The sequence below is a fragment of the Psammomys obesus genome, unplaced genomic scaffold, assembly GCF_907164565.1.
Source record: "Psammomys obesus unplaced genomic scaffold, mPsaObe1.curated_primary_1811, whole genome shotgun sequence".
NCBI classification, from domain to species: Eukaryota; Metazoa; Chordata; class Mammalia; order Rodentia; family Muridae; genus Psammomys; species Psammomys obesus.
Genome location: NW_026596088.1, coordinates 7687079 through 7711537, shown reverse-complemented (window position 1 = coordinate 7711537; position 24459 = coordinate 7687079). Strand labels below are relative to the sequence as shown.

The following is a 24459-nucleotide window of genomic DNA, read 5'->3' as shown; positions in this document are numbered from 1 at the left end:
ATGGAACAGACTCCAAAGAAAACCCATCTGGAACTTATTAGTAACATGTCAAGGTTTTCCGGTGTAAAGCTGCTTTTGTGTCTATCAGAAACGATGATGCAGAATTTAAAATAAAAATCATAATACTATCCATACTGTCATAAACAAGAGAGAAATAGTTACAAATCTAAAAATGTATAGGATCCATATGGGGAAATGACAAAGATACGATCAAAGAAATTAAACTGTAAATCAATAGAAAGCCAAGTATGTAAAAAAAAAAAAAGGCGCAAAATTATTAAGTCACAATGCTGATAAAAATCTCAGTAAGTTTATATGTGTATGCTTGCATGCCTCTCGGTCTGTATGTATTATGTATGTATTTTTCCTCAGTTTTTGTGTGTGTGTGTGTGTGTGTGTGTTGTGTACATGTGGAGTTCAAAGGTCAATGTCAGGTGTCTTTCTCAGTCTCTTTCCATGCTCTTTTTGAGACAGGGTTTCTTACTGACAGAACTGGAACTTGCTACCTGTCTACACTGGATCTACCCGCCTGTCCCTTTCAGTCCTGGGGTGACAGGCGGTGTCACCACATCTAGATTTTTAAGAGGTGCTGAGGATCCAAAGCCAGGTCTTCATTCTAGCACAACACTTCACCCACAGAGCCATCACCACTCTTTTAGTAAATATTCACATCAAAGAAATTTGTTCTTACTTTGAGGATAACATAGCAAAATTGGAAATAGTTTAACATATGACATCATAATGACAAAATTAATAGAAGTGTTAATGACGTAGTCACCAAACACGAAGCATGTAAACATATAAAACAAGACTAGGAAACAGCAAGAAAAACAAACATGGAGGGATTTCTTATTTTTTTTTCTGGGTGGTGAAATGATGGATAATTTTTGCAAAAATAAAATAACATATCCAAACACATCCCCAAATAAACTATCATTGTGGTTTTATATTTAAAAAGTAATGAAATGTCCCATTAGACCTTATATTAAGACCACTTATGTTTTACATGGCTTAGCTCTGAAGAAACCATCCTCTCACCCCCTTAGCTTTTGATAAGAGCTTACATGGCCCATACTTTCTGTTGGGTTTGGAGCATATGATTTAAACTCTTACAACAGGACAGAAGTACCTCTTTCTGGAAAGATGTTGTTTTTGGTGAGTTTCACACTTTTGGGCCTTGGGTGATGATCGTCCACTCCCATGATCAGGTTGCGGAAAAACACATCAAATTTCTTTTTGCTCTCGGCATTGATGGTACCTGCCACGGTCCACACCAAGGAGAAGAGAAACAGCCCTTGCAGCCAGAGGAAGATCTGCTGACTTGACATGCTTTCATATAACTCGCCTTCCTCAGTGTCAAGGCTCCTGACTTCATCTGAAAAGAAAGTGAAGTTTAGGTCAAGAAAAGTGCTCAGCCTGTAAGAGATGAGTTGGCTGGTTCCACCTATGAAGGACCTGGGAAGGCAGCTGATACTGGCTGAGCATCTGACCCACACAACAGACCTTTTATCCTCTACATGCATTCACATACCCAGGGAGTACAGGCTCAGATGGGTGTGTATGTCTGTGTACAGGTTCACGTGGGTTCACATGTCTGAGGATATAGGTAGAGGTCCGAGGTTAATTCTGGGTATCTGCCTCAATTGTTCTCCACCGTCCTTTCTTGAGCCTGGGTCTCTCATTGAACCTGGGGCTTCATGACTTGACTAGACTAGCTGGCCAGTGAGCTTCAGGGATCCTCTGTCTCTACCTCCTGTGCGCTGAAATCATAGGTATTAGCTACTGGAGCTTGGTACCACTAACAATAATTTGTCCTCCAGTGCTTACACAGCCAGCATCCTACTTTCTATCTCCATGTGTGACTACCCTAAGGACATTATAGAACTCAGTAATTTTGTGACTGGCTTATTTCACTTAGCATAGTATCTTCATGCTTCAACAATTTCGTACTTGTCAATAATTTATTATTTATTTTATTAATTATATGTTATTTAACTTTTATTTAATTTTATACACATGAATGTTTTTTTTCTGCATGTATGTATGTGCACTATACATGCCTGGTACCCTCAGAGGTCAGAAGAGGGTGTTGGATACCCTGTAACTGAAGTTAGAGATTGTTGTGAGCTTCAATGTGGGTGCTGAAAACTGAACCCAGGTCCTTTGCAAGAGCAACAAGTGCTCTTAACTGTTGAACCTTCTCTCTACCCCACAATTGCCTTTTTATAGAGCTGAATTATGTTTCACTGTGTGATCTAGCACTTTGCTTATCTATTCATCTGTTGATGGGTGTTTGGGTTAGGAAGCAAACAGAATGAATATAGACATACAAAAAGCTGATCAGGTCCCTGCTTTCAGTTATTTTGAATATATACACGGAAGCCAGGATATTAAGCATGTACAGAAAGTCTATGGCTTCTTTTCAAAGAAAGCACCAAAATATCTTGACAGGCAAACTACTCACTTTAGATTCCTGGCAACAGTCCATAAGTACACAAGGGTTCCAACTTCTGCATCCTCTCAGATACTTGTTACTTATTTATTGTATGAAAAGATATCACCATCATTGTGGATTTGATTGGCATGTCCCCAGTAAATAACGGTGGGTGATAAGCCTTTTCTGTAATTCCTGACCATATATAGATTCTTGGAGAAATGATCATTCAAGTCCTTTACCCATGTTTATATTTTTTTTTCTGAATGAATATTCATGGTTTTTAGTAATGTTTCATTCTATATTCTCTAAATTAATTCTTTGTATGTGCATGTTTTCCTGTGGCTATGAATGCACATATTCTGATGTTTGTGCACATATGTGCACATATGTGATGACGGCCAACCATGGTAGTTCTTCCTCAGGAGCTACCCACCTTTTTGTTTTTTTTTTTCAGACAAGGTCTCTTATTGGTCTGGGGCTCCCTGATGAGGCTGGGCTGGCTACTCAGTGAGCCCTGCATATCTAATCTCTGCCCCTCCAGTGCTGGCATTACAGGCTTGTGCCCCTACACCCTGTTTTTTTTTCCCACATAATTTCTGAAGATTGAACTCAGCTCTTCTTGTTTGACCAATAGTTTACTGACTGAACCATCAACCCAATCCTTGATACCAATCCTTTTATGACTTCTTTTTAATTTTTGAGTCAGGGTTTTATCATATATCTTAGATTGGTCTAGAACTCCGTATATAGGTCAGGTTATCCTTGAACTCACAGAAATCGGACTGCCTCTGCCTTTAAGTGCTGGGATTATAGGCTGCACTACCGTGCCTGGCACCTGATATTAACTCTTTATCAGGCAAACATCTTTTATTCTGTAATTTAGACAGATTTAAAATTTTTTGTTTTTGTTTTTTGAGACAGGGTTTCTCTGTGTAGACCTGGCTGGCTTTGAACTCACAGAAATGCACCTGCCTCTGTCTCCCAAGTGCTGGGATAAAAGGCATGCACCACCTGGCCAGATTTCAAATTTTAGTTACGTACTATGTGTTTATCTTTTTATGTTCAGCCCATATCTTTGGTGCTACACCCAATAATTCACTGCCAAGTTAAAAGTTAAGAGTTTTGGCTTATGTTTTTTTTTCTCTTAAAAAATTCATAGTAGTTTTTGCTTTCTGCTTAGATCTTTCACACATTTTGAGTTGGTTTTTGTTTATATTAGGTAATGATCCAACTTTATTCATAGCCCTGCCTGTCTTGGAACTTCGTAGATCAGGCTTGTTGCAAACTCACAGAAATCTGCCTCCCGAGTGCTGAGATTAAAGGCACGCACCACCACTTCCGGTGTCATTTTTTTTAAAGATTTATTTTTAAGTTATTTATATGTGCAGGTATGTGCATGTGAGTACAGGTAATGAGGAAGGCCAGAAGAGGGCACTGGATTACTGGGAGATGGAGTTACAAGCAGCTGTGAACCATTCGACATGGATGCTGGGTCCTGAAGTTGGATCAGACAAGAATTATATGTTTATAATCTCAGTATTCAAGAGATCAGGCAGGAGGATCATGAATTTAAAGCTAGCTCTGATCAGAGTTCTAAATGATAGGGTGTGTGTGTGTGTGTGTATCTGTGTCTGTATCTGTGTGCCTGTGTCTATGTGTCTGTGTGTACAACAGATAAATGCATATATATATGTATACACACACACACACACACACATCCTATTACTTATAATACACACACACATATATAAAACACACATTTATTTATACCACATCTTCCATGTCCTTAACTCAAAATACAGAACCTCAGTATAATTATGAGAAAATAGTATCAACAGTCAAGGTTGTCAAAACAGAACAAAAAGACAGAGAATGTCACAGATGAGAGGAAACTGTGGGGACATAATTAAATGCAGTGTAGAATCAACCTATCTGTCACCAATGCCCTTGCTTATTCTGACAGTGATACTTTGGTCCATGTTAACATGCAAGAAAGCTGAAGCTAGGAGAAGAGTCTAGGTACTCCCTGTGCCCTTCTTGCAAGTCTTCTGTAAATATAAAACTATTTCAAGGTAAGGAAGCTTTCACAGCTTCTCATCTTAAGGCCGTGAGGAGCACAGCTACCATGTTCTTACATGTCAATGCTGGTAGGACAGAAAGTTATGATTTTGGAGTGAGCTATCTGCACGTTCAATCCCAGGCTCTACTTCTTAGTAGGGAGTGTTTTAGGGAGGTTTCAGAGTGGCAGATTGGAGAAGGCGAAAGATGAGGTCACTTGGAGCTGAAGACAATGAATCTATTTTTCATGTCGGTGCTTTTCCACTTAGGATGAACTATGTAAGGACAGTAGACAGAACCTGAGAAAATCTATAGCACTTGCAAAATAAATACAAATATATGACACTGAATGAAACTGGTTTGTTTCCAAAGAGGTTTGAACTCAGGTCTTGGTACTGCACAGCATGCGCTTTATCCACCGAGCCATCTCCCAAGTACCCAGAGTTTAATTTAAGAAAATCAAGCAGTATTTGGAAAGCACTCCTTCCACTGTTAACTAGGCCACATTTTAAATTTATACTTGCAATGCTTTTGGGAAAAATAAACTGAGAAAATATGTTTAAGTAGCAGACGTAAAGAAGGTTCATCTGAGTTTGAGTTATTGGTTATCTTGAAAAAGAAGTGGCACTTGAAAAAGTAAGTGGTCTCCACATGTACCTGTGATTTGCCATTAGCAGTAAGTGGCGGTGAAATCTGATTCATGTGAAAGCAGCTGTAGAGATGAGTGATTATACCTCAGAGATATATATATATCACAGAACCACTATCTCCTGTAGAAGTTTCCTGGTTTGGAAATCAATATGATTAGTTCTCTTCTAATGCATTTGTGTGTTGTAAATTTATACATCTATAATATAAGTTTTCTTCGGGCGTGTGTGTATGTGTGCCTGTGTGTGTGGGCATTCGTGTGTGTGTGGGGGGGGTATGCTTGTGCATGGAGGTCAGAGGTCAACCTTGAGTGTTGCTCATCAAGTGCCATCCTCCTTGCTCTTTTGAAGTAGGGTCTCTCATTGGCTTGGCAGTTGCTGACTTCCAAGGAGTTGCCTGTCTAAACCTTCTCAGTGCTGGGTATACGCCTGATTCTTTTATGTAGTTTGTGGGGATCCAGCTCAGCTCTCCATGCTATTGCAGTAAGCATTTTTGAGTTAGCATTGACTAAGCTATCTCCCCACCCCCATAATTCTTCTTAACAAATGAAAACATCTTATCTATTTTTCCAAATAGATTTTCAGAGAAACATCCGGTTGTATCATCAACAACCCCACATGGAGGAGAGGCCCAAAGAAAGGTTTCCTCTGTGTGGGTGAGGAGCACTAGGTGGGAGAAGGAAGGAAAGGGTAAACTTGGTGCGATGACAAATCAACATGAGACAAAACACATGTCCATAAACTCCCCTATCTAAAATTCCAAGCGTTCTTGCTCTCGATAAACACCGGTTCCCACTGGAGCACAAGAGGAGGAAGAGAGGGATGAGAGCGAAAGCATGAGCCAAGACACACCCAGCCCCACATGGACCCAGAATCGCAGGGACTTACCAAGCAGGGAGGAATACAGCCGCATCATTGAGAAGGCAAGGTGAATGGGAGATGTTTGCACCACGTATTTGCCATGGAAGCGAGTAAAGTCCAAGCAGGGCTGAACAAGCCACATGAACATGTCCTCTACCTGAGAGGAGAGAGCTACGTCAGACTGTGGAGACAAAGAGCTCGACCCACCTCAGAGGCCAGAGGTGCTGGTATGATTGCCTGCTAATTCTGAGGGCTGTTTCAAAATCTGCATGCTTGAAGTGTGGTGTTTTGAACTTTTCCTGGGCTAGCCATGTGATGCTCTCTCCGGATGCAGGGCTGTAGCATTGAGTGATGGCTCCTAGGCTACCACAGGGCCACCATGGCAAGAGGCTTATCCTTTAGAGGGTGCTATGATGCTCATCTATGATATTTGGTACTTTACACAGACTGAATGCACTTTAACATGATATTTTCACATGTAACTGAGTTTGCCGAAATATAGCCCCATCATAAATGGAAGAGCATCTGCATTCATTTAGTGAACAAGTGTTTATCGAGCATTTACTGATTGCATTGTGGCAGATGGTGCTGCAGATGAATAATAGAGAAGAGGGGCCCAGCCCCTGCTAGGAGGAGGGAGGAGGAGGAGAGACAGACAGTAAGCAAAGAAACAAATATGTTACAGGCCATGGAAAACGGCAGCAGGAGACAAAAGTGTTAAGTGGTGAATAATACAAAGGGCTTGAAGTGGATTAGGGAAGGCTTCTTGGAGGAGGAAATTTAGCTTTCCCATGGGGCAGTGGGAATTGATCCCATGAGATTTCGCATGTTGGCAAGCATTTGATCACTGTCCAGCAGGGAGACTGTATGCTGAGACCTGGATGGCGGAGGCCTCAACTGGGCAAGATGTCTATATGAGGAATACAAGGCACAGATGCTTTCAGGGCATGAAAGCTGGGCTTCCTAGGAACGGAAACATGACAGGATAGCCCAGGAATGAGACTGGGCTAGAGAGGGAGCAAACAGGCTGCAGAGACAGGCAAGGCTAGACAACACTGGACCACAGCTGTGATAAGAGGCCTGAGGACATGGAGGAGTCCCTAAAGGACTTAATGGGTATGAGGTCTTGGCAGCTTCCAGTGGTGTGAGTATGTGTGTGTCCCTGGGAATGTATGTGAACGTGTTCTTCTATAAATGCATGTGGTCATACATATCATATGTGGATATGAACAGTGACAGACATGAGACTGTCCTATATAATTCTCCAGAAGTTTTCTATAGTAGGATGGAATCCAACCCTTGGCTTCTTTCATGGAGGACTTTCCTAATGTCATTTACTCCAGCAAAGAAGGACAAGAGGCGTTGGAGATACAGGCTCTCCTTTCCACCTTCCCTGGTCTGACAGTGTGGTCAGCTACCTACAGAGCCTGAACTTTCCTACTTGTTATACTGATTTGTTTATCTATGTGTGTGGGGGGGGGATGGGTACATTTGTGCAGGCACATGTGCACATGTGTGTTTGGGCCTGTGGAGACTGGAGGTCAATTTGGATGTCTTCCTCAGCCACATTCCATTTTACTTTTTGAGACAGGGTCTCTCTCTGAACATGAAACACACCAGTTTGGCTGGATTGGCTGGCTGGCAAGACCCAGAAATGCTCCTTTCTTTGCTTCTATAGCACTGAAATCACAGTTGCCATAGCATCTACCATTTTTTTTAAACATGGGTGCAAATGCTTGAACTCAGATCCCTAAGCTTAATAGCAAGGGTTTTTAACCAATGGAACCATCTTCCTAGCTCTCTTACTCCCCTTAGGGTGGGAAGAAGGGAAAGGCAACCCCATCACAACCCCATCATCCAAAAGGAGAACATTTCTAATCATTCCCTCCCGGTGGGAGGTTTGGAGGGCAGGACACAGGGCTGTGGGGTGGCAGCACGGAGGGACATGGCTCTTCTAAGGGGTTGTCTGCAGGACTGTAGCTCCAGCTATTTCTGCTAATGGGATGGTAGAGAAAAAAAAGCAACACTGTGGTCCCTGGCTCTGGTACTCTCCACTGAAGAGAAGGTGCAACAGGAACTGTTGCACTTCACCCCACCCCCACCCCCACCTGAAGAAGAAAGGGAAAAAAAGATGGCAGGCAGCCTGGGAACAGAATCATGAGGCTGGCAGGGAAGGCGGAGGAATAATGAAGGTGGGCCTACAAGGTCCATGAGATGAGCGGGGAATTAAGAGTGTTGAGGCATGTGATGGAGACTCTTACCAGTTCCTTGTGCTCCGCGGTGAGACAGGCGGGCAGAGTGTTCATGTACGAGTCCTTCAGGGGTTTCCAGCCTAGCTGGTGGGCCTCCATGTAGATCATCCCACACCTGGAGGACAGACAATCGGCTTTGGCGTGTGCTTGTTCATCATCAACATTGGCTGGCGCTGAGCAGCATCTACACCGTCCTGTAGGAGTCTAGGCCTTGTTGGGCTCTGACTATCCCCTTCATCACATGACTTCTCTCATCATATGTCCCTAGGTCAGCCACCTAGGATCGTGGATCTTCCCTTCTTCCCTTCTTAGTCACACAGCATTCTATATGCTCATGAAGTTCACATGAGCGTGTACACATACATGCAGTTTAAATCTGAATGGCCCCCATAGCATCATATTTTGAATGTTGTTCCCCAGCTGGTGGTGCTCTCTGAAGGAACTAGGTCACTAGCTGAAGGGCCTCTGAAGCTTATAGCCCCGCCTCTGGTTCCTGCCTTGCTGTACTTCCCTGACGTGAAAAAACAAACCTCCGGCCCCACATCTCTATCGCTATGATATGAACTGCTCCACCATTCCTCCCAGCCATGAAGGACTGAAATCAAAATAATCAAAATAATCCGTCTTTCCTCCTCCTCTTCCTCCTTTGTTTAAAGTTTACTTTTATTTTTAATTCTATGTATGAGTGTGTATGTCTGTGTGTGGGTATGCCACATGTGTACAGGAGCCCAAAGAGGCTAGGAGAGTGTGTCGTGTCTCCCGGAAACAGGCAGTTCTGAGCCTCCTGACGGGCATGCTCGGGACTGAACTCAGGTCATCTGGAAGAGGAGCAAGTGATTTTTTTTAAACTTTGTATTGATTTCTCTGTGAGTTTTACATCATGCACCCCTGTCCTGCTCATCTCCCACCCCCTTGTATCTGCCCTTCACCCTGGCAACTTCTCCCTAGAATGAAAACACACATACAAACCAACAAAAAACAGCACAGAAAACGTCTCATCGTCACAGTGTGTCCCGCAGCATATTCCTCTGTCCGCGCATCTTCACTTGCCAATGTGCGTCGCAATGAGTCATTGGTCAGGTTCAAGATCTCTGGCTTCTGTGACACCATCAGTATTGGCTCCTCACCGGGACTCCTCCAAGCTATCCTGTTGTTGCCCTGTGTCATGGAGATCCTCCAGCTTTGGGTCAGCAGGGCTGGCCCTTTTATGTGTACCAACTGTTTGCAGATGATTTGGATTTTAGGGTGGGCCAACTCACAGCTCTGGATCTGGGCCTCGGTGGCAGCCGAGCTGGTCAGCCTGCCTGCCCTCGCTCTCCCTTATAACCACCACCAGGGTAAGCTCTCCGAGCCCTGCTCCAGCTAGGACAGCAGATGCTGCCACGAGCAGGAGGCAGGGTCAACTCTCCTGCTCTCACGCCCTCCAGGCCGGCTTACCTGCACCCGTGCCTTCAGGGCCAGCTCCCCTGTGCTGCCCAGGCGAGGTGCAGGGCTGCTGGTGAAAGATGGGGCCATCTCTCCAGAGCCCCCTGCAGCCAATGAGGGGCGTGACCAGTTCTGCACGGCCCCTGGACATCCACGTGACCAGTGACCAGGGACAGCCCCATGTTCTCTGGTGATAACATGAGCCACACATCGACGCCAACCCCTGCTGCTCAGCAGCCAAGGACCTAGATGTGGCCCACAGCAGGAGCTCGGGGCCTCACCACGGCCCCAGAAGGCTGGGCTGGCCGCTTACAACAGGGTACTCCTTCCTCTCCGACATCACGCCTTCCGTTCCATCTGTCTTCGTAATGCTCAAACTGCCCCACTTCTCTCTCCTCTCCAGTGTGACCACCACATACTCGCACACTGTGGTGTTCCCGCTGCAGTCTGGCTACACAGCTAGTGGGCCACTGGATTACATCCTTCATTTGCACCGTGTACCGTGGTGACAAGTGGGTGTCTATGGCCTTCCTGAGGGTAGGATCTGTGGGTCGCACAGCGGCCTGCAGGCCTCGGTCTAGCTTTCTCTTCCCTCACAGAGCTGCACTGCATGGCAGTAGGCAGGACCCTGTGTATCTATGGGTCACCCTAGCGGTAGGGCAGAGGACAGGTCTGTGTGGCATGGAGTGGCAGAACACAGGTCTCTCTTCCTCCTCCCATGCTGCACGGCCTGGATTCGATTTGATTCTTATGTGTACTAGACATAAAATGGCTTTGGCCACCAAGCCAGGCATCAAACTAGGATGAAAAAAAGGACTGTCATCTGCTCTGCCCCTGACTGATGTAACACCACCACCAACATGGTGTCTCTTTGCCTTTGCCACAGGGCTAGAGCAACTGCTCTTAACCACTGAAGCCAATGCTCCAGGACAGACCTTTCTAAGCTATTTTCTTCTTTTCTTTCTTCTCATTCTTCTTTCTTCCTTCCTTCCTTCCTTTTCTTTTTTCTTTCTTTCCCTTTCTTCCTTTCTTTTCTTTCTCTTTTCTTCTTCCTTCCTTTCTTTCTTCCTCCTTCTTTTTCTTCTTTCCTTTCTTGTCCTTCCTTTTTTTTCTTTCCTTTTTCTTTTCTTTCTTTCTTCTTTCCTTCTTTCCCCTCTTCTTCTTCCTCTTTCCCCTCTTCCTCCTTTTCCTGTTTAATTTCACTTTATTTTATTTTCCTGTCATGTCCAATTTCTAATGTTATTCCTTTCAGGTCTTTTGATCATACTGTTGATACAATAACACATACAATGTACATGCACACACACACTCTCTCTCTCTCACACATATGAACACAGGCATGCCAAACACACCAGCTCACCTGCTCACGGTGGCGGGGGAGGCCTGCTCCAGATCTGCTGGCTCAAAGATCAGACTCATCTTGGGGCTCATCTGAATGATCTCGCCACTCATTAAACACAGCTAGAAGTTCAAGGAGAGCGGGTACACAGGGTTAGATTCTCCCACTCATTAAACACAGCTGAAAGTGTGGGGGAGGGGAGCAGGCTTAAATTCCACCTGGAAATGAGGGGTCACAGTGGAGACAAAATTGACTCAGTGGATCCTACACATGTGTATTAAGCACCTACTATGTGCCAGGCATAGGATAAAGCAGACAATAATTCCTGTCTTCTTGGGGTTTATATTCTGACAAGAGAAGGAGGATGATAAGCAAAATACAGAATGATGAAAGTGCTCTGAAGAAATGGAAGGGGTGGTGAGTGCTGCCATAGTTGAAAGACTTGTAATTTTAGGTAAGGAGGACTGGGCCTCACAGTGAATTGCAGCCTGAGGTAAAAACTGAGGCATTATAAGTGCTTATGAAGTGTCTTGGTCTCTTTTGTTGTGTTTAACACAGAATTGTTATTATTACTATTTTACAGTTTATTTCCAGACAGAGCTCACTATGTTGCCCATGCTGGCTTTGAACTCACTCTAGCCCAGGCAGACCTTGAACTGGTTATTCTCCTGTCTCAGATTTCTGAATACCTGGGATCATGTGTCAGTGCCACTAGGCCCAACTTAACATAGAATTTAGCTCCTTATCTTCAGCCTGTTTTGTTTGCTCAAGTCTCTGACAAACTCCTGATTTTGAACCTCCCACATGGACTAGACCATGACTGGAATGATGAGAATTACTCCATAAATCCCTTTAGGATGGAATGTGAGACTGCTAGAGGTCCTCATGTTTGGTGGGCACATCCCTGTAGCATGCTGTGAAGATGGACAGGTGAGCCTCAGAGCATTCACTCAGGGCATAACTTGCTACTCAGCAACACAGACTCAAGTAAGACATTGAAATCATGGGACAAAACCTGAGCCCCGGTCACTCAGGGGGGAAAGAACAAATGCTAGACACCTCCATGGCTCATCCAATTTTGTGGTTAAAAAAATTCCCCTAATAGGCTGGAGAGATAGCTCAGCTGTTAAAGGATAGGCTCTCACACACACACAGACACACACAGACATGCACACACACACATCTCTTAGTAAGGGGAGTGGGGATTGTCTCTGACAAGGACTCTGTTGCCTGCTTTTCGATCACTCTCCCCTGGCGGAGCTGCCTCAGCAGGCCACCATGGAAAAGGATGGTCTCAGTACTTATGCAACTTGATGTGTTGGGAGGGGTAGGAGGGATGCTCCCCTTTTCAGAGGGGGCATGGGAAGAGGAATAGAGGGAAGAGTAAGGGAGGGTGGGACTGGGAGGAGAGGATGGAGGCGGCTACGATTGGAATATAAAAGAATAAATAAATAAATGAATTCTGTGTATTATTTGGTTCATGCCACTGTATGTGTCCCCAGAGAGGTCACAGCTATGGTGAGACTGATGCTCCACTAGTTACGTCATCTCTAAATAAAATACACACACATCTGTGACTTAGCTTGGCTTATTTGTTTAGACTCTCCATTACTGTGGCTGTTTTCATACATTTTGTTTCTTTGTGGTGCTGGGGATAGAACCCATGCCCTATGAGGTAAGTGTTCTGTCACTAAGCTACATTCTCAAGCTGTTCTATTTACACTTTTAATCTCAAAGCTCACTGATTACAAGTGCAAATGGAATCATGATTAGTGAACTGATAGTTTTATGGGGGGGCATTTATGCTAGGGTAATAAGTTCATGACTTTGTACAGCTTCGACTATTCATGACAGAGTTTCTAACCCACCCACGCATAAATGATGGGCTTGGTGGCTACCTTTTTATTGTCATCCAAGACAGTGTTCATATTTTCAATCCAAACAGCATCTACTGGCCCATCAAATATAATCCATTTGCGGTCATCAGTTATGGAAGACGCTTGTTCCCGGAAAGCGTTGGCTAGGACACCATCCGTCCATTCATGGCTTACTGCATCAAAGCAGCCATACAGCTGCCCCATCGTGATGGCCTTAGGGTTGATGATCTTGAATTCCACAGCAAATTCCTCCATCTGCTTGGCTGGGTGAGAAAATCCAACGCATTACAAAGGCCATGGTGAAACCAGGCATTAGACAAAAGATCACCAGCCTGGTGAATAGGAAGTTTAAGGAGAGTTTATAAAATGATGCTCAGTCCTTATAAAGATTGGGATACTAAATCAATTAGGCCTTACATTGTGGGTTATCAGAACCATTAATTTGTAACCATACTTTCTTCTGAGTCTTATTTCAAACTGGGCAAATGTCAGATTCATGAGTAAAGAAACCTGCCTTGGCTGAGAAGAACTCAAACATTAAAGAAAAGAGCTAGCATTTCACCAGCTCTCCCAGTGTGCCTGGGGTCCCAGCCAGTATTGGCTCTGGCCTGGGATAACAAAACCCCTGACAGGTGAAATGATTCTGGGGAACCATCACTGTGTTTCTCCATCCAAATGACTAGTTAAGCTCTTCAATCTCCTCAATTGCTCACAACTGACATTTGTCCCTGAGAAAAAAACATTACTGCTATCAAGACCCAAGTGGAATATTCAGGCTGACAGAGATGGTATAGCACACTTATTTAGTGGCAGACAGTGACATTTTCATATGAATTTTTATTTTATTGATTCATTTTGGTTGTCATAGAAATGTATTACACAAGATGTTCCTTCAGTGGTACAGGTCAATAAAGAACCAAAGACAATGACGTAGGTGTTTTTATTCTTAGTTTCTTTTCTCTTTCAAAATATTTTATTTTTATATTAATTAATTAATTATTGGTGTGTGTGTGTGTGTGTGTGTGTGTGTGTGAGTGCATGTGTCTGTTTGTGCAGGTACCCATGGATACCAGAAGAGGGCATCATATTCAATAGGGTTGGTATTACAAGAGGATTAGGAACCCAGCTTAGGTCCTCTGGGAAAGCAAAAAACACTCTTAACCTGTGGCAGCTCCCCAGCTTCTCTTTAGATTCATCCAAACGCCAAAACTATCACTATACTTACTTACTTGAAATGCTCAACTTAGTTATTAAGATAGGGTCAATCCCCAAAGCAAAATCTCAAAAACCCAGGAGCAATTTACCATTAAAGTTTATTAGAAACAGTTCTACCCCAGGTGGGTGGTATACATCTACAATCTCAGCACTTGGGACACTAAAACAGGCAAGAGGGTTGTGAGTTTTAAGGCCAGCCTGGGCTACAATAGTGAGATCATGTCTTAAAAAATAAAAGTTCCAAAATAAATAATAAGAAAAAGAAAACTATTTTTTTTTTGAGATAAGTTCTCTTTCTCTCTATATTGTAGATCTGGCTTTCCTAGAAATTGTTATGTAGACCAGGCTGGTTTTGAAATCACAGAGATCTGCCTGCTCCTGCCTCCTGAGGGCTGGGATTAAAGGCCTGTGACACCATACCTGGCAAGGAGACACTTCTAAATGGAACATGGATTCTCTAGAAGAGCAACAATCACTCTTAACCACTGATCCATTTCTTCAGTGCCCCTCCCCCCTAAAAACAATTTTAATTCAAGTTTCTGTATAAATTCATGTGCAGCACAGGCATGCTTTTCAAAATTATATATTTGTATATTATGCAGAAACAAACATACAAATGGAAGAAAAGAAACCCACATTGTTTATTTAGTGGTAAACATAGCTTTCATTTGTTACATACATAGAATGGTCCATGTATTTACCTACATAATCTAATTCTCAAAGCAATCCCATCCTAGAGTTGGGAAAAGAGAGGAGAGGAAAGGTGGAGTCCCACATTTAAGTATTCATCCCAAAGATGTTCTCTCATCCTCTACTCTAGAAGGAAGGAAGGGCAGCAAGGAGTAAGGGAAGGAAAATGAAGGATGGGAAGAGGAAACTTGTGTGAGAGGAACACAAGGAAAGGAAAGAAAGCATGGTAACTTTCTTTTTTAAACTGAATCTGTTTAAACCAACAACAGTAGTGCCAGTCTCCTTGGGAAATCACTGGGGAAGCCACTGCTGAACATCTAATGGTATCTTCTCCTGCTCCAGTTACTAGGGGACCCACATGAAGACCAAGCTGCACATTTGCTACATCTGTGCAGGGGGCCTAGGGGTAGTCCATGCGTGCTCTTTGGTTGGTCGTTCATTCTCTGTGAGCCTCCACGGGCCCACGTTAGTTGACTCTGTAGGTCTAGCTGTGTTCTGTTTTTAACACATCTATCACTACCCAGGCTGACAAAGCTCGTAGGCCGGCATTGTCTCCACAGAGTCGGAAAACTGTGCAGGAAGTCCTGACATCCCTGAAGCCAAGGGTGCAAGCTTTACCTTCATGTAAATCACCCAGAGCAGCAGCCAGCACTTTATAAGCTGATGTCTTGCCACCCATGGGATCTCCAACAATCATGTAGCCATGTCTTACCAGCATCATCTCGTAGATCTGGGGAGAGAAGTCATACATGGAATTAATCTTGGTACACTGCTCTGAACTCCAAGTGGGAATTTTTCTTTTTTTAATTTTTATTTTATTGTTATTAATTAGAGTTCATTCACTTTGTATCCCAGCTGTAGCCCCCTTCCCCACCCCCTCTCAATCCCACCCTCCTTCTCTCTTCTTCTCCTATGCCCCTCCAGTCCAATGATAGGCAAGGTCCTCCTCCCCTTCCTTCTGACCCTAGTCTATCAAGTTTTATTAGGACTGGCTTCTTTGTCTTCCTCTGTGGACTGGTAAGGCTGCTCCACCCCTCAGGTGGAGGTGATCAAAGAGCCAGCCCATGAGTTTATATCAGAGATGGTCCCTGTTCCTATTATTGGGGAACCCTTTTAGACACTGAGCTGCCATGGGCTGCTTCTGTGCAGGGGTTCTAAGTTATCTCCATGCATGTTTCTTGTTTGGAGTATCAGTTTCAGGAAAGACCTCTGGGCCCAGATTTTTTGGTTCTGTTGCTCTCCTCATGGAGCTCCTGTTCCCTCCAGGTCTTTCTATCTCCCCCTTCTTTCATAAGATTCCCTGCATTCTGCCCAAAGTTTGGCTATGAATCTCAGCATATGTTTTGATACCCTGCTGGGTAGAGTCTTTCAGAGGCCCTCTGTGATAGGCTCCTGTCCTGTTCCCTGTTTCTACAAGTGAGATTTCAATGAAGGGCAGATACTATATTTTCAAGATCATATTAACTCCTAGGAGGCACAGCCCTTTTAGTGATCTATTGTCTAAATATGTCTTAGTTGAATATAGATGTGCCTTAGATTGCATAGAACAGATTGTTCTATCTGTTTTTCATTTGTCTATATGCTGATTATCACATGATTGCTCAGATGACCCCACTGAATACATCCGACCCCTGGTGGAAGGAGTGAACCAACTCTAGAAAATTTTCTTCTGATTTCAACACTGGTATGTCTACATACACACAGACAGTAGGTAAAATTTAAAAAAAATCAAATTACATGAAATATACATATACACACATATATATGGTATTCTATAATCACTTGATACATTTACAGAATGTATATTGATCAAATCAGGGTGACTGCATTCTTATCTCCGAAGATTATTTTTATGAACTCACTAGAATTAAAAGGTGGCCACTAGAGGCAAGAAGGGGAGTGAGGAATGGGGGATAAAGAAAGGTTATATTACTGATACCCTAAATTAGGTTGGAAGAATTAGCTGTAGTGTTTTATAATGGGGTAGGGCAAGTATGGTTTACAATACTTTCTTATAAACATAAACATCCATAGTAATAGTTTATTAATAACATTTACTTTTAATGTGGGAAAGGAAACGGGGATCATTTTTAGCAATCTGTATTTTCTATTGGAAATTTCCATTCAGGAGGTCTATGTACTCTTCTTACTTGATCGGAGCTCCCAGCTGATGAAAAGTATTTTTGGAGCCAGGCTCCAACATATCAAAAACATTTCATGTGATTTCAGCCCCTACCCTTACGTACTATAGTGGTTTAAGTGAGAACGTCCTCAACTCACTATGACATTTGAATACTTGGTCCTCTGTTGATGGCATCAATTGAGCAAGGTTTTAAGTGTGGCCTTGATAGGGGAAGTGTGTCATTGGGAGTGGCTTTGAGAGGTTAAAGACTCACTCATACAGGACTTTTTTCAATTTAATATTTTCGTTGACAGATGTGTGGGGACATCTCTGTGATAAGCTGGAGACCTACAACAGGGTAGGATCCTGGGAGGATATGGGGGTGACTCTAGCTGAGAATTCTAGCTACAGGAGTCATGAAGACTGAAGAGGCCACCCCCTAATGGAGGGAGGGGAACACCGACCCACCCACCAAAACTTTGACCCAAAGTTTACCCTGCCTACAAGATGTAGAGGGATAAAAATAGAGCAGAGATTGAGGGAAGGTCCAAACAATGCCTGGCCCATCCAGGGACTCACCCCCATGGGAGAGAGCCAGCCTCTGAGACACACTCTGCTATGCTTGCGGGCAGGAGCCTAGCATAGCTGTCCTCTGAGAGGCTCCACCCAGGATTGAAACGTGCTGAGACTCACAGCCAAACACTGAGTGGGGTGCAGGGAGACTTATAGAAGAGTGGGGGAAAGATAGAAGGACCTGGAGGTGGCAGGAGCTCCACAAGAAGAGCAACAGAGCCAACTAACCAGGGCCCAGAGGGACTCGCAGAGACTGAAGCAACAACCAAGGACCATGCATAGACTGGACCTAGGCCCCCTACACAGATACAGCGGATGGGCAGCTCAGGCTTCATGTGGGTCCTCTAGGAAGGGAAGTAGGGGCCTGCCTCTGACATGGACTCTATGGTTTGCAATTTGATCACTTCCCCCTTGTCATGCTGCCTTACCAGGCCACTGGGGAAGAGGATGCGCTCAGATTGGGTAGGTTGGGGAAATCCCCTTTTTGGAGGAGTAGGGGATAGGGGATAGGGAGAAGAGAGAGGGAAGGTGGGACTGGGAGGAGAGGAGGGAGGGGACTACGATCAGGATATAAAGTGAATAAATAAAAAAAAAATTAAAAAGGACTCACTCATGCTGCGTCAAGTTCTCTGCCAAGAGCTGGTTGTTGAGACCTGAGCTCTCCACTTCCTTGTCCTGTTGTCAGGCCTGCTGTCTGAGACCCTAACTCCCTGCCATGATGGACTCTCCTCTCTCCAGAACTGTTAAGTCTCAATAAACTCTTTCTACCAGATGCTTTATCATAGCAACAGAAAAGGAGCTAATTCATGCATCAATGGCAGTTTTCCTAGAAGACCATTTTTTTTTTACATTTCCTGATCATTCCTTTCTTCCTGTGACAAGCAGCTCATAATAATTAAATACAAAGACTCCAGTCATTTTTATTTATGTGAACAATTTTCCTCTTTAGAATGTGATTCTCTCAGAGAAAAGAGAGACGTGAAGCGTTTTATCTTAAAGGTCAAGTTCTCATTTTCTTTTTTACCTTGGAGGTGAATGATGAGAAGAATCAAAGAAGGCAATGATTACGGGAGTGGATATGGAAGAGAAAGATATACTTCAGCAAATATTGAGTATCTACTGTATGTCAGACACTGCTCTTGCTAGTGTGGACAGAAAAAGAACAAAGCAACAAATTCCCAACCATCAAGAAAGCTTTATGCTGGAGTATGTTTGAGAGACACTTAGACTGAATAGAGGTGAAGGTGAATGGACAGCATTATTGACTCAACAGCCTCTGGCCTTCCTAAAAATGACTATGCAGATACCAAGATTCAAAAAGACAGATAATTCTTGATACCCTGTTTTTGAAGATGTAACTTTATTTTTTTAAAAACAGCACTAAACTAAATCAAAATTTACCTATGTGTCTGCAGATTCCTTTGACATACATTAAAAACAAGATTGATGGATGGATGGATTGATTGGCTGAATAGGTGAGTGGCTAGGTGGATATATGGATGAGTGGATATATTTGCTTGGGTAGATGGATGGATGATTATGGATGGGAAAGTAATAAAATATTACAAATGTTCATTGTAAAATCTAGGTGGATAGGGGGATATTTTATTCTTAATTCTTTCTACTTCTTGAAGTCTAAAATATTTCATAACAAAATGCTGGCAATGAAAGCTCATGCCTACTTAAAAGGATAGACTACCTGTAAAATACAAAAGTAAAGTCAGATTCAATATCAAATTAAATAAAATATGTAAAAAAAAAAGTTCACCTGGTGATATACTGGGGAGGAAAATTATTGTTACAAGTCAGTCTGACCTCAGGGCCTGAAGCTCTGGGTCTGACCCTGACCGCTGATTCAGTCAACATGACAGTTTTGAGACACGACAAAGCTGATAAAATTCATGATGGCGGAGGAGACAATGCGAACACAGTAGCGCACACTGTCGTCTACAGCTTTCTTTGCAAGCGTGCTCTCTCACAAATCAAGGGAAGATTCTTATCCTTCCATTTTACAGGTGAGGAAACTGAGGTGAAATAATTTGCCTCAGATCCTGTAGAAGAATCTTACAGGAATAAAATTTAAACCTGAGTCTACACTAATCTCAAATCCATTCCTCTCTGGACTTCAGTGCTCTTTCAGGCTCTAGATTAGGTGGTATTTGTGTCTCTGTGACTCTGGTCTGTGAGTGTGCAAAGAAAATGCAGTTGGGCCATAGTTCATTGAATTTATTACTATAAGTTATATGTCAGCTTTGGAGCGAGACAGAGACAGAGAGGACAAGTATGTGAAGGCCAGAAACTGGAACTGGGTGTTTTCTATTGCTCTCCACCTTATTTGTTTTCATCTCTGTTGGGATCCAAGCTCCCTTATTTAGATAGACAGCTGCTAGTGAGCTCCAAGGCCCATCTCTGTCAGCTCCCCCACTGCTGATGTTACAGATATGTGATGCTAGATCTGGCTTTTACAAGGGTGCTGGGGAACAGAACTCAAGTCCTTCTGCTTTCACAGTTGCACTTTCCCCGTGGAATCACCTCCCTAGCCCCAACTTTGAGACTATTGATGAAGCCACTGGGAGGGCAGTCTGCTTTCTTTTTCTGTGACAAAATAAATTCTGAGACTACTGGCGGGAAGTGGAGGGAAGGTAATCATAATCGAAGTTTAAATACAGGAAGGGAGGCTGGGCTCACAGATGAAGAGGGCAAAGCTCCCAGTGCAGTTTCCCAAAAACCTGGATCCCACTGTGCCGGAGAACAGACGCATTCCAGTGCTTCTCATGTTGGGTAAGTAAGTCACTTTTGAGGACTAAGGCAGTATAGGTTGGAATTGTGAGTCCAGAGTAATAAAAAGCTCAGTACCCACAGGCCTTTCCCCAGGAAAAGTACTGGTGTTTATTTCACTTTGTTGTTATTATTGTGTTGAGATTACAAATGTGCCTCCTGGGGATTACACATGTACACCATAACATGCCTAGGTAAAACTTTGGGTTGTAAACCTTATCTTTTAGAAACAAAAAGCTGATGGCGAGATAGACCATCAAGTGGGTCTATTAGCTCCCTTGCTAGTCAGGCTTTTATGGTTGCTGCTGGTCCAGCTCACATCTGCCCCAGGTCTTTCTAGTTCCTGGCTCCAGCAGACAGTAGGTGCATTCCCATTTGGGCACAAAGAACTAACCTGGATAATCTTCCCAATAAACCAAGGCACTGGCTGCAGATTCATTTTTTTGATGTTGTTGTTGAGCGCTTCCAGGAAAACCTCATAGTCTGGCTTTGGAAGAACTACTCCAGGAAATAGGTCTGAGATAATTCCCTGTCAAACAAGAATTCAAGAGACATGGGGAGGGGGAAAGAGCTGACAGGCTCGCTCATCTTTTCCTAAAAGGAGATCTACAGACAGAAGACATGTTAGAAAATTTACAACGCTTGTCTTTTTTCCTGGACTGAAAATCACAAATAGTAAGTCTATGAACCATGATTTCTCTTCCGAGTAATTTCAGAAGCCAGAAAAAATTCAGCAGGCACACAGGGTTGTTTTCTGTTCATGTCACAAACTGATAAGATGGACAGTTCCTGGCTTTATGGCATTCACTGCCTGATGAGGAAGACAGGCCTTAAGCCAGTTGTAGAAAGAAACTAATTCCATTAGATAAAAAAATCATGGCCCAGCTCTAAAGCAAACAGAGAAAATATTTTTATTAAAATTTGGAACTAAATAGAAATTTTTGCATTTTTTACGTTAATTAGCATGGGGGGTTGGGCAAAATGTGTGATAAGGCTCTGAGAAAGGCTTGGTCATAAAAGTGCTTGCCGTGCAAGCTTTAGGACCTTAGGACCTGGTTTGGATCCTGAACACCCATGTAAAAAGCTAGGTGTGGTGACGTGTGCCTGTAATCCAGCTCTGAGAAGGCAGAGGCTGGTGGGGTCATGGGGCTAACTGGACAGCCCGTCTAGTTGACTTGGTTAGCTCCAGGTTCAGTGAGAGACCCTAGCTCAAAAAATAAGGTGGGAGGCCACTCGTGGTGGCTCATACCTTGAATGGCAGCTCTTAGGAGACAGAGGCAGGCAGATCTCTATGATACTGATGCATGCTCTACCTAGCAAGTTTCAGGCCAATCAGAGCTACATAATGAGAATCTGTCTTTAAAAAAAAAAAAAAAAGATGGAAAGCAATAGATAATGGTACCTGAGATTAACCCTGGGTCTCTCCATGCCCTTACATACACTCTCAAAAGTGGAATGGCTAGAATGAGAGATGGTATCAAGAAGTGAACGGTGTGGGGAGATGTAGAAGAAGATATTTCAATCTCCAGAGTTGAGCCTGGGTCCTTGGCCAAGGTCCCAAGACTGCGTACCTGAAACAGGGGGACATCTTGAGCCAAGAACTTGGCCAGGTTGACATCTAGCAAGGCCCGGAGCAGCAAAACACTTTCGTTCTCCTGGGGGTACTTGAGCTTCAGGTTGCCTGCGGCTGTGAGCACTGACTTGACAGCCCGCATGCCATAGTCATAGTGGTGCTGGGACGAGAGTTGCTCAGAACACAAGCGGTAGGTGGCGACAATCTTCTGGGCAAGACTGTACGAGGGCAAAGACATGGGTGTCTACAGGCCCCCAGTGTGGCCCTTTCAGAAACCAGGCTTGCTCATGGCCTAGTAAGTAAGTCTTTTACCAGAATCACCATAATGAAATCTGGAAGCAAACTCTTTCAAAGATAAGATGAAAGCCAGCGAGCACAGATAGCTAACACACACTCTAAAAGAAGTCACATTACGCGTGCAGGCATACACACACTTGAAAGGATGCCTCAAATAACCGTGTCAATCCCTGACGAACGAGAGTAAGGTTTGCTGGAAGAGGTTACCTTTTCCATTTCCGTGACATTGCAATATTGTTCCATATCTGGTCTGGCTTTTAATACAGGAAAGCTAATTCAAAAGTCTAACACACATCATCTTATGCACATACCCTTGTGTGCATGCGCGTCTACTTCTTAGTCTTTCTGGACACGCAGCTGAGAACCACCTTTCTCAGGCTGCGTACAGTTAGAGGAGGCCATACTAATGTGTTTTATCCAGTGTCGGGCGAACAAATGACATATGTCAGGTCCATAATAACCTCCCTCATGAGACACCCCATGCCATGTGTTGTAGCCATGTTGTAAGTATCAGTATCCCAGGTTCCTGACTCACCCAGTGAGGAGCAATGCTCCTGACTAGAAATATCCATTTGAGATTTTGAGTGAGTGTGAAGCAAACAGTTGTCATGCTGTGCCATTGGGATTTGAGCGGCAGGGTTACCCTAACTAGCCCACCTAGGCACACTGCCCTTGTGATGATTCCCTTTAGAAAACTTACTCACTGCTGTTCCTACTTTAGCACAGGGATTAGCATTAGATAGTTGGTGGATTAAATAGTCAAACCAATGTGATCAGGTCTACCATAGGGGAAAAATAAACCTACAGCTCAGAGGAATCCTCTTGACAAGGAAGGGGTGCTACATTCTGTGAGAAATTCCCTTAGGTTACAAACAAGAAACATCTCTACACAATCCTGAAGACACATTTATTGAAACAACAAAACCAATTGATTACAGGAAAGATAAGATTAAAAAAAAAAAAAACAGCAATAACACTAAAAATACAAACAAATGTAAAATTTGGGCTGGGTCAATACAAGCCACTTTACAATGATGACTCTTGACTCTTGGTGTGTGCTGTTGAGTACATACATGCACACATAAAGACACTGATCTCTGTGTGTCTTCGAAAACTGGGAGATGCTTGAATCAGCAATAACCCCATTAATTGGAGTCAATAAATCCTATATTGCTAACAATTTATTAAATTGTTATTTAAATAATAGTAATTTTTTTCTCTGCAGCTTTGGAATCATTTCCTGTTTTATAGTTTTGCTTTAGGCCATTTAATAATATGGGGTTAAATGTGTTAATGTGAAGGGTGAGAAAGATACATGTGGCTATAGTTTTTAACAGTGTTTGGGTATGTGTAAGCAGAGAGAAGCCCCCTCATGGGCATCTGGGCCTTTTCTCAGGAATGGGGTCTGGACCAAAGCCAGGGCCATATGTTCTCAAATCAGCTAGAATTAAGTTTCTTGAGTTTTAATTCTTATTTCCCAGTGAGCTATTGCAAATCTACCACATACTGGAAAACAAGTGAAAACATACCTCCTGGAGTCCAGAAAGCCCATAGAATAGAGGGAAATTTCACCAATGAGAGCATAATCTGGCACCATCATTGCCACTGTTCGGAATAAAGCCTGGAAAAGAAATCACCAATCAGAACCAGAGTATATAGGACAAATCCTTAGAAGAGACACATGTGCAGAGATAAAGTAAAGTCATGTGATCATCCAGTCAACCCAGTGACAAGGGAAGGAGGGCCAGAAGACAAGTTAATGCAGACAGACAGCCTCTGTGCTGACTTTGGTCATACACCGGGTCTCTTGGTGCTGTATAGAAGGTTCATAGAAGTGAACTATGCTTCACTCTTTGTCAAATGAGCACATCTTATAGCATCACCCAACTTGCCAGCATTCAGTAGGATATGGGATGCCGCTTAAGCACGTGAGACCAACACATAACCTGGGAATCAAATCAGCTCTTGCCTGATCTGATTCCTGTTCTGATACAGACCAGTTTGGGTAAGTTATAGAATCCTAAACTTCAGTATTTTTCTTGTCAAAATGAACTAATAGCTTTAGCGTTTTGTAGATATAGCCTGAGAACAAATGATACAGTATCAGTGAAGTGTTCACAAACAAATGTGGCTCATAGTAATCAGTATACATCAGCTACTCTATTGTTAGTTATCTTAAGAACTTACAGGAAAAGAGGCTTGCATGAATCTTACAGCTAATTAGCATGAATCTTACAGCTAATTTGCATGAATCTTACAGCTAATTAGCTGGATAACCACGACTAACTCAGACTTCCTCTCACCATCACGTCCTA

At 43.3% G+C, this 24459-nt stretch overlaps 1 protein-coding gene across 1 annotated transcript in view; it reads right to left on the bottom strand.

The window, feature by feature from the left end:
• The window catches only part of Dnah3 (dynein axonemal heavy chain 3), a 167703-nt gene that overhangs the window by 72691 nt on the left and 70553 nt on the right, over positions 1 to 24459 (bottom strand). Inside the window, 9 exon segments of the mRNA XM_055627476.1 lie at positions 1130 to 1375; positions 6031 to 6160; positions 8265 to 8370; positions 11041 to 11141; positions 12918 to 13159; positions 15420 to 15531; positions 20669 to 20803; positions 21846 to 22065; positions 23674 to 23765. Coding sequence (XP_055483451.1) covers positions 1130 to 1375; positions 6031 to 6160; positions 8265 to 8370; positions 11041 to 11141; positions 12918 to 13159; positions 15420 to 15531; positions 20669 to 20803; positions 21846 to 22065; positions 23674 to 23765 — 1384 coding nt within the window.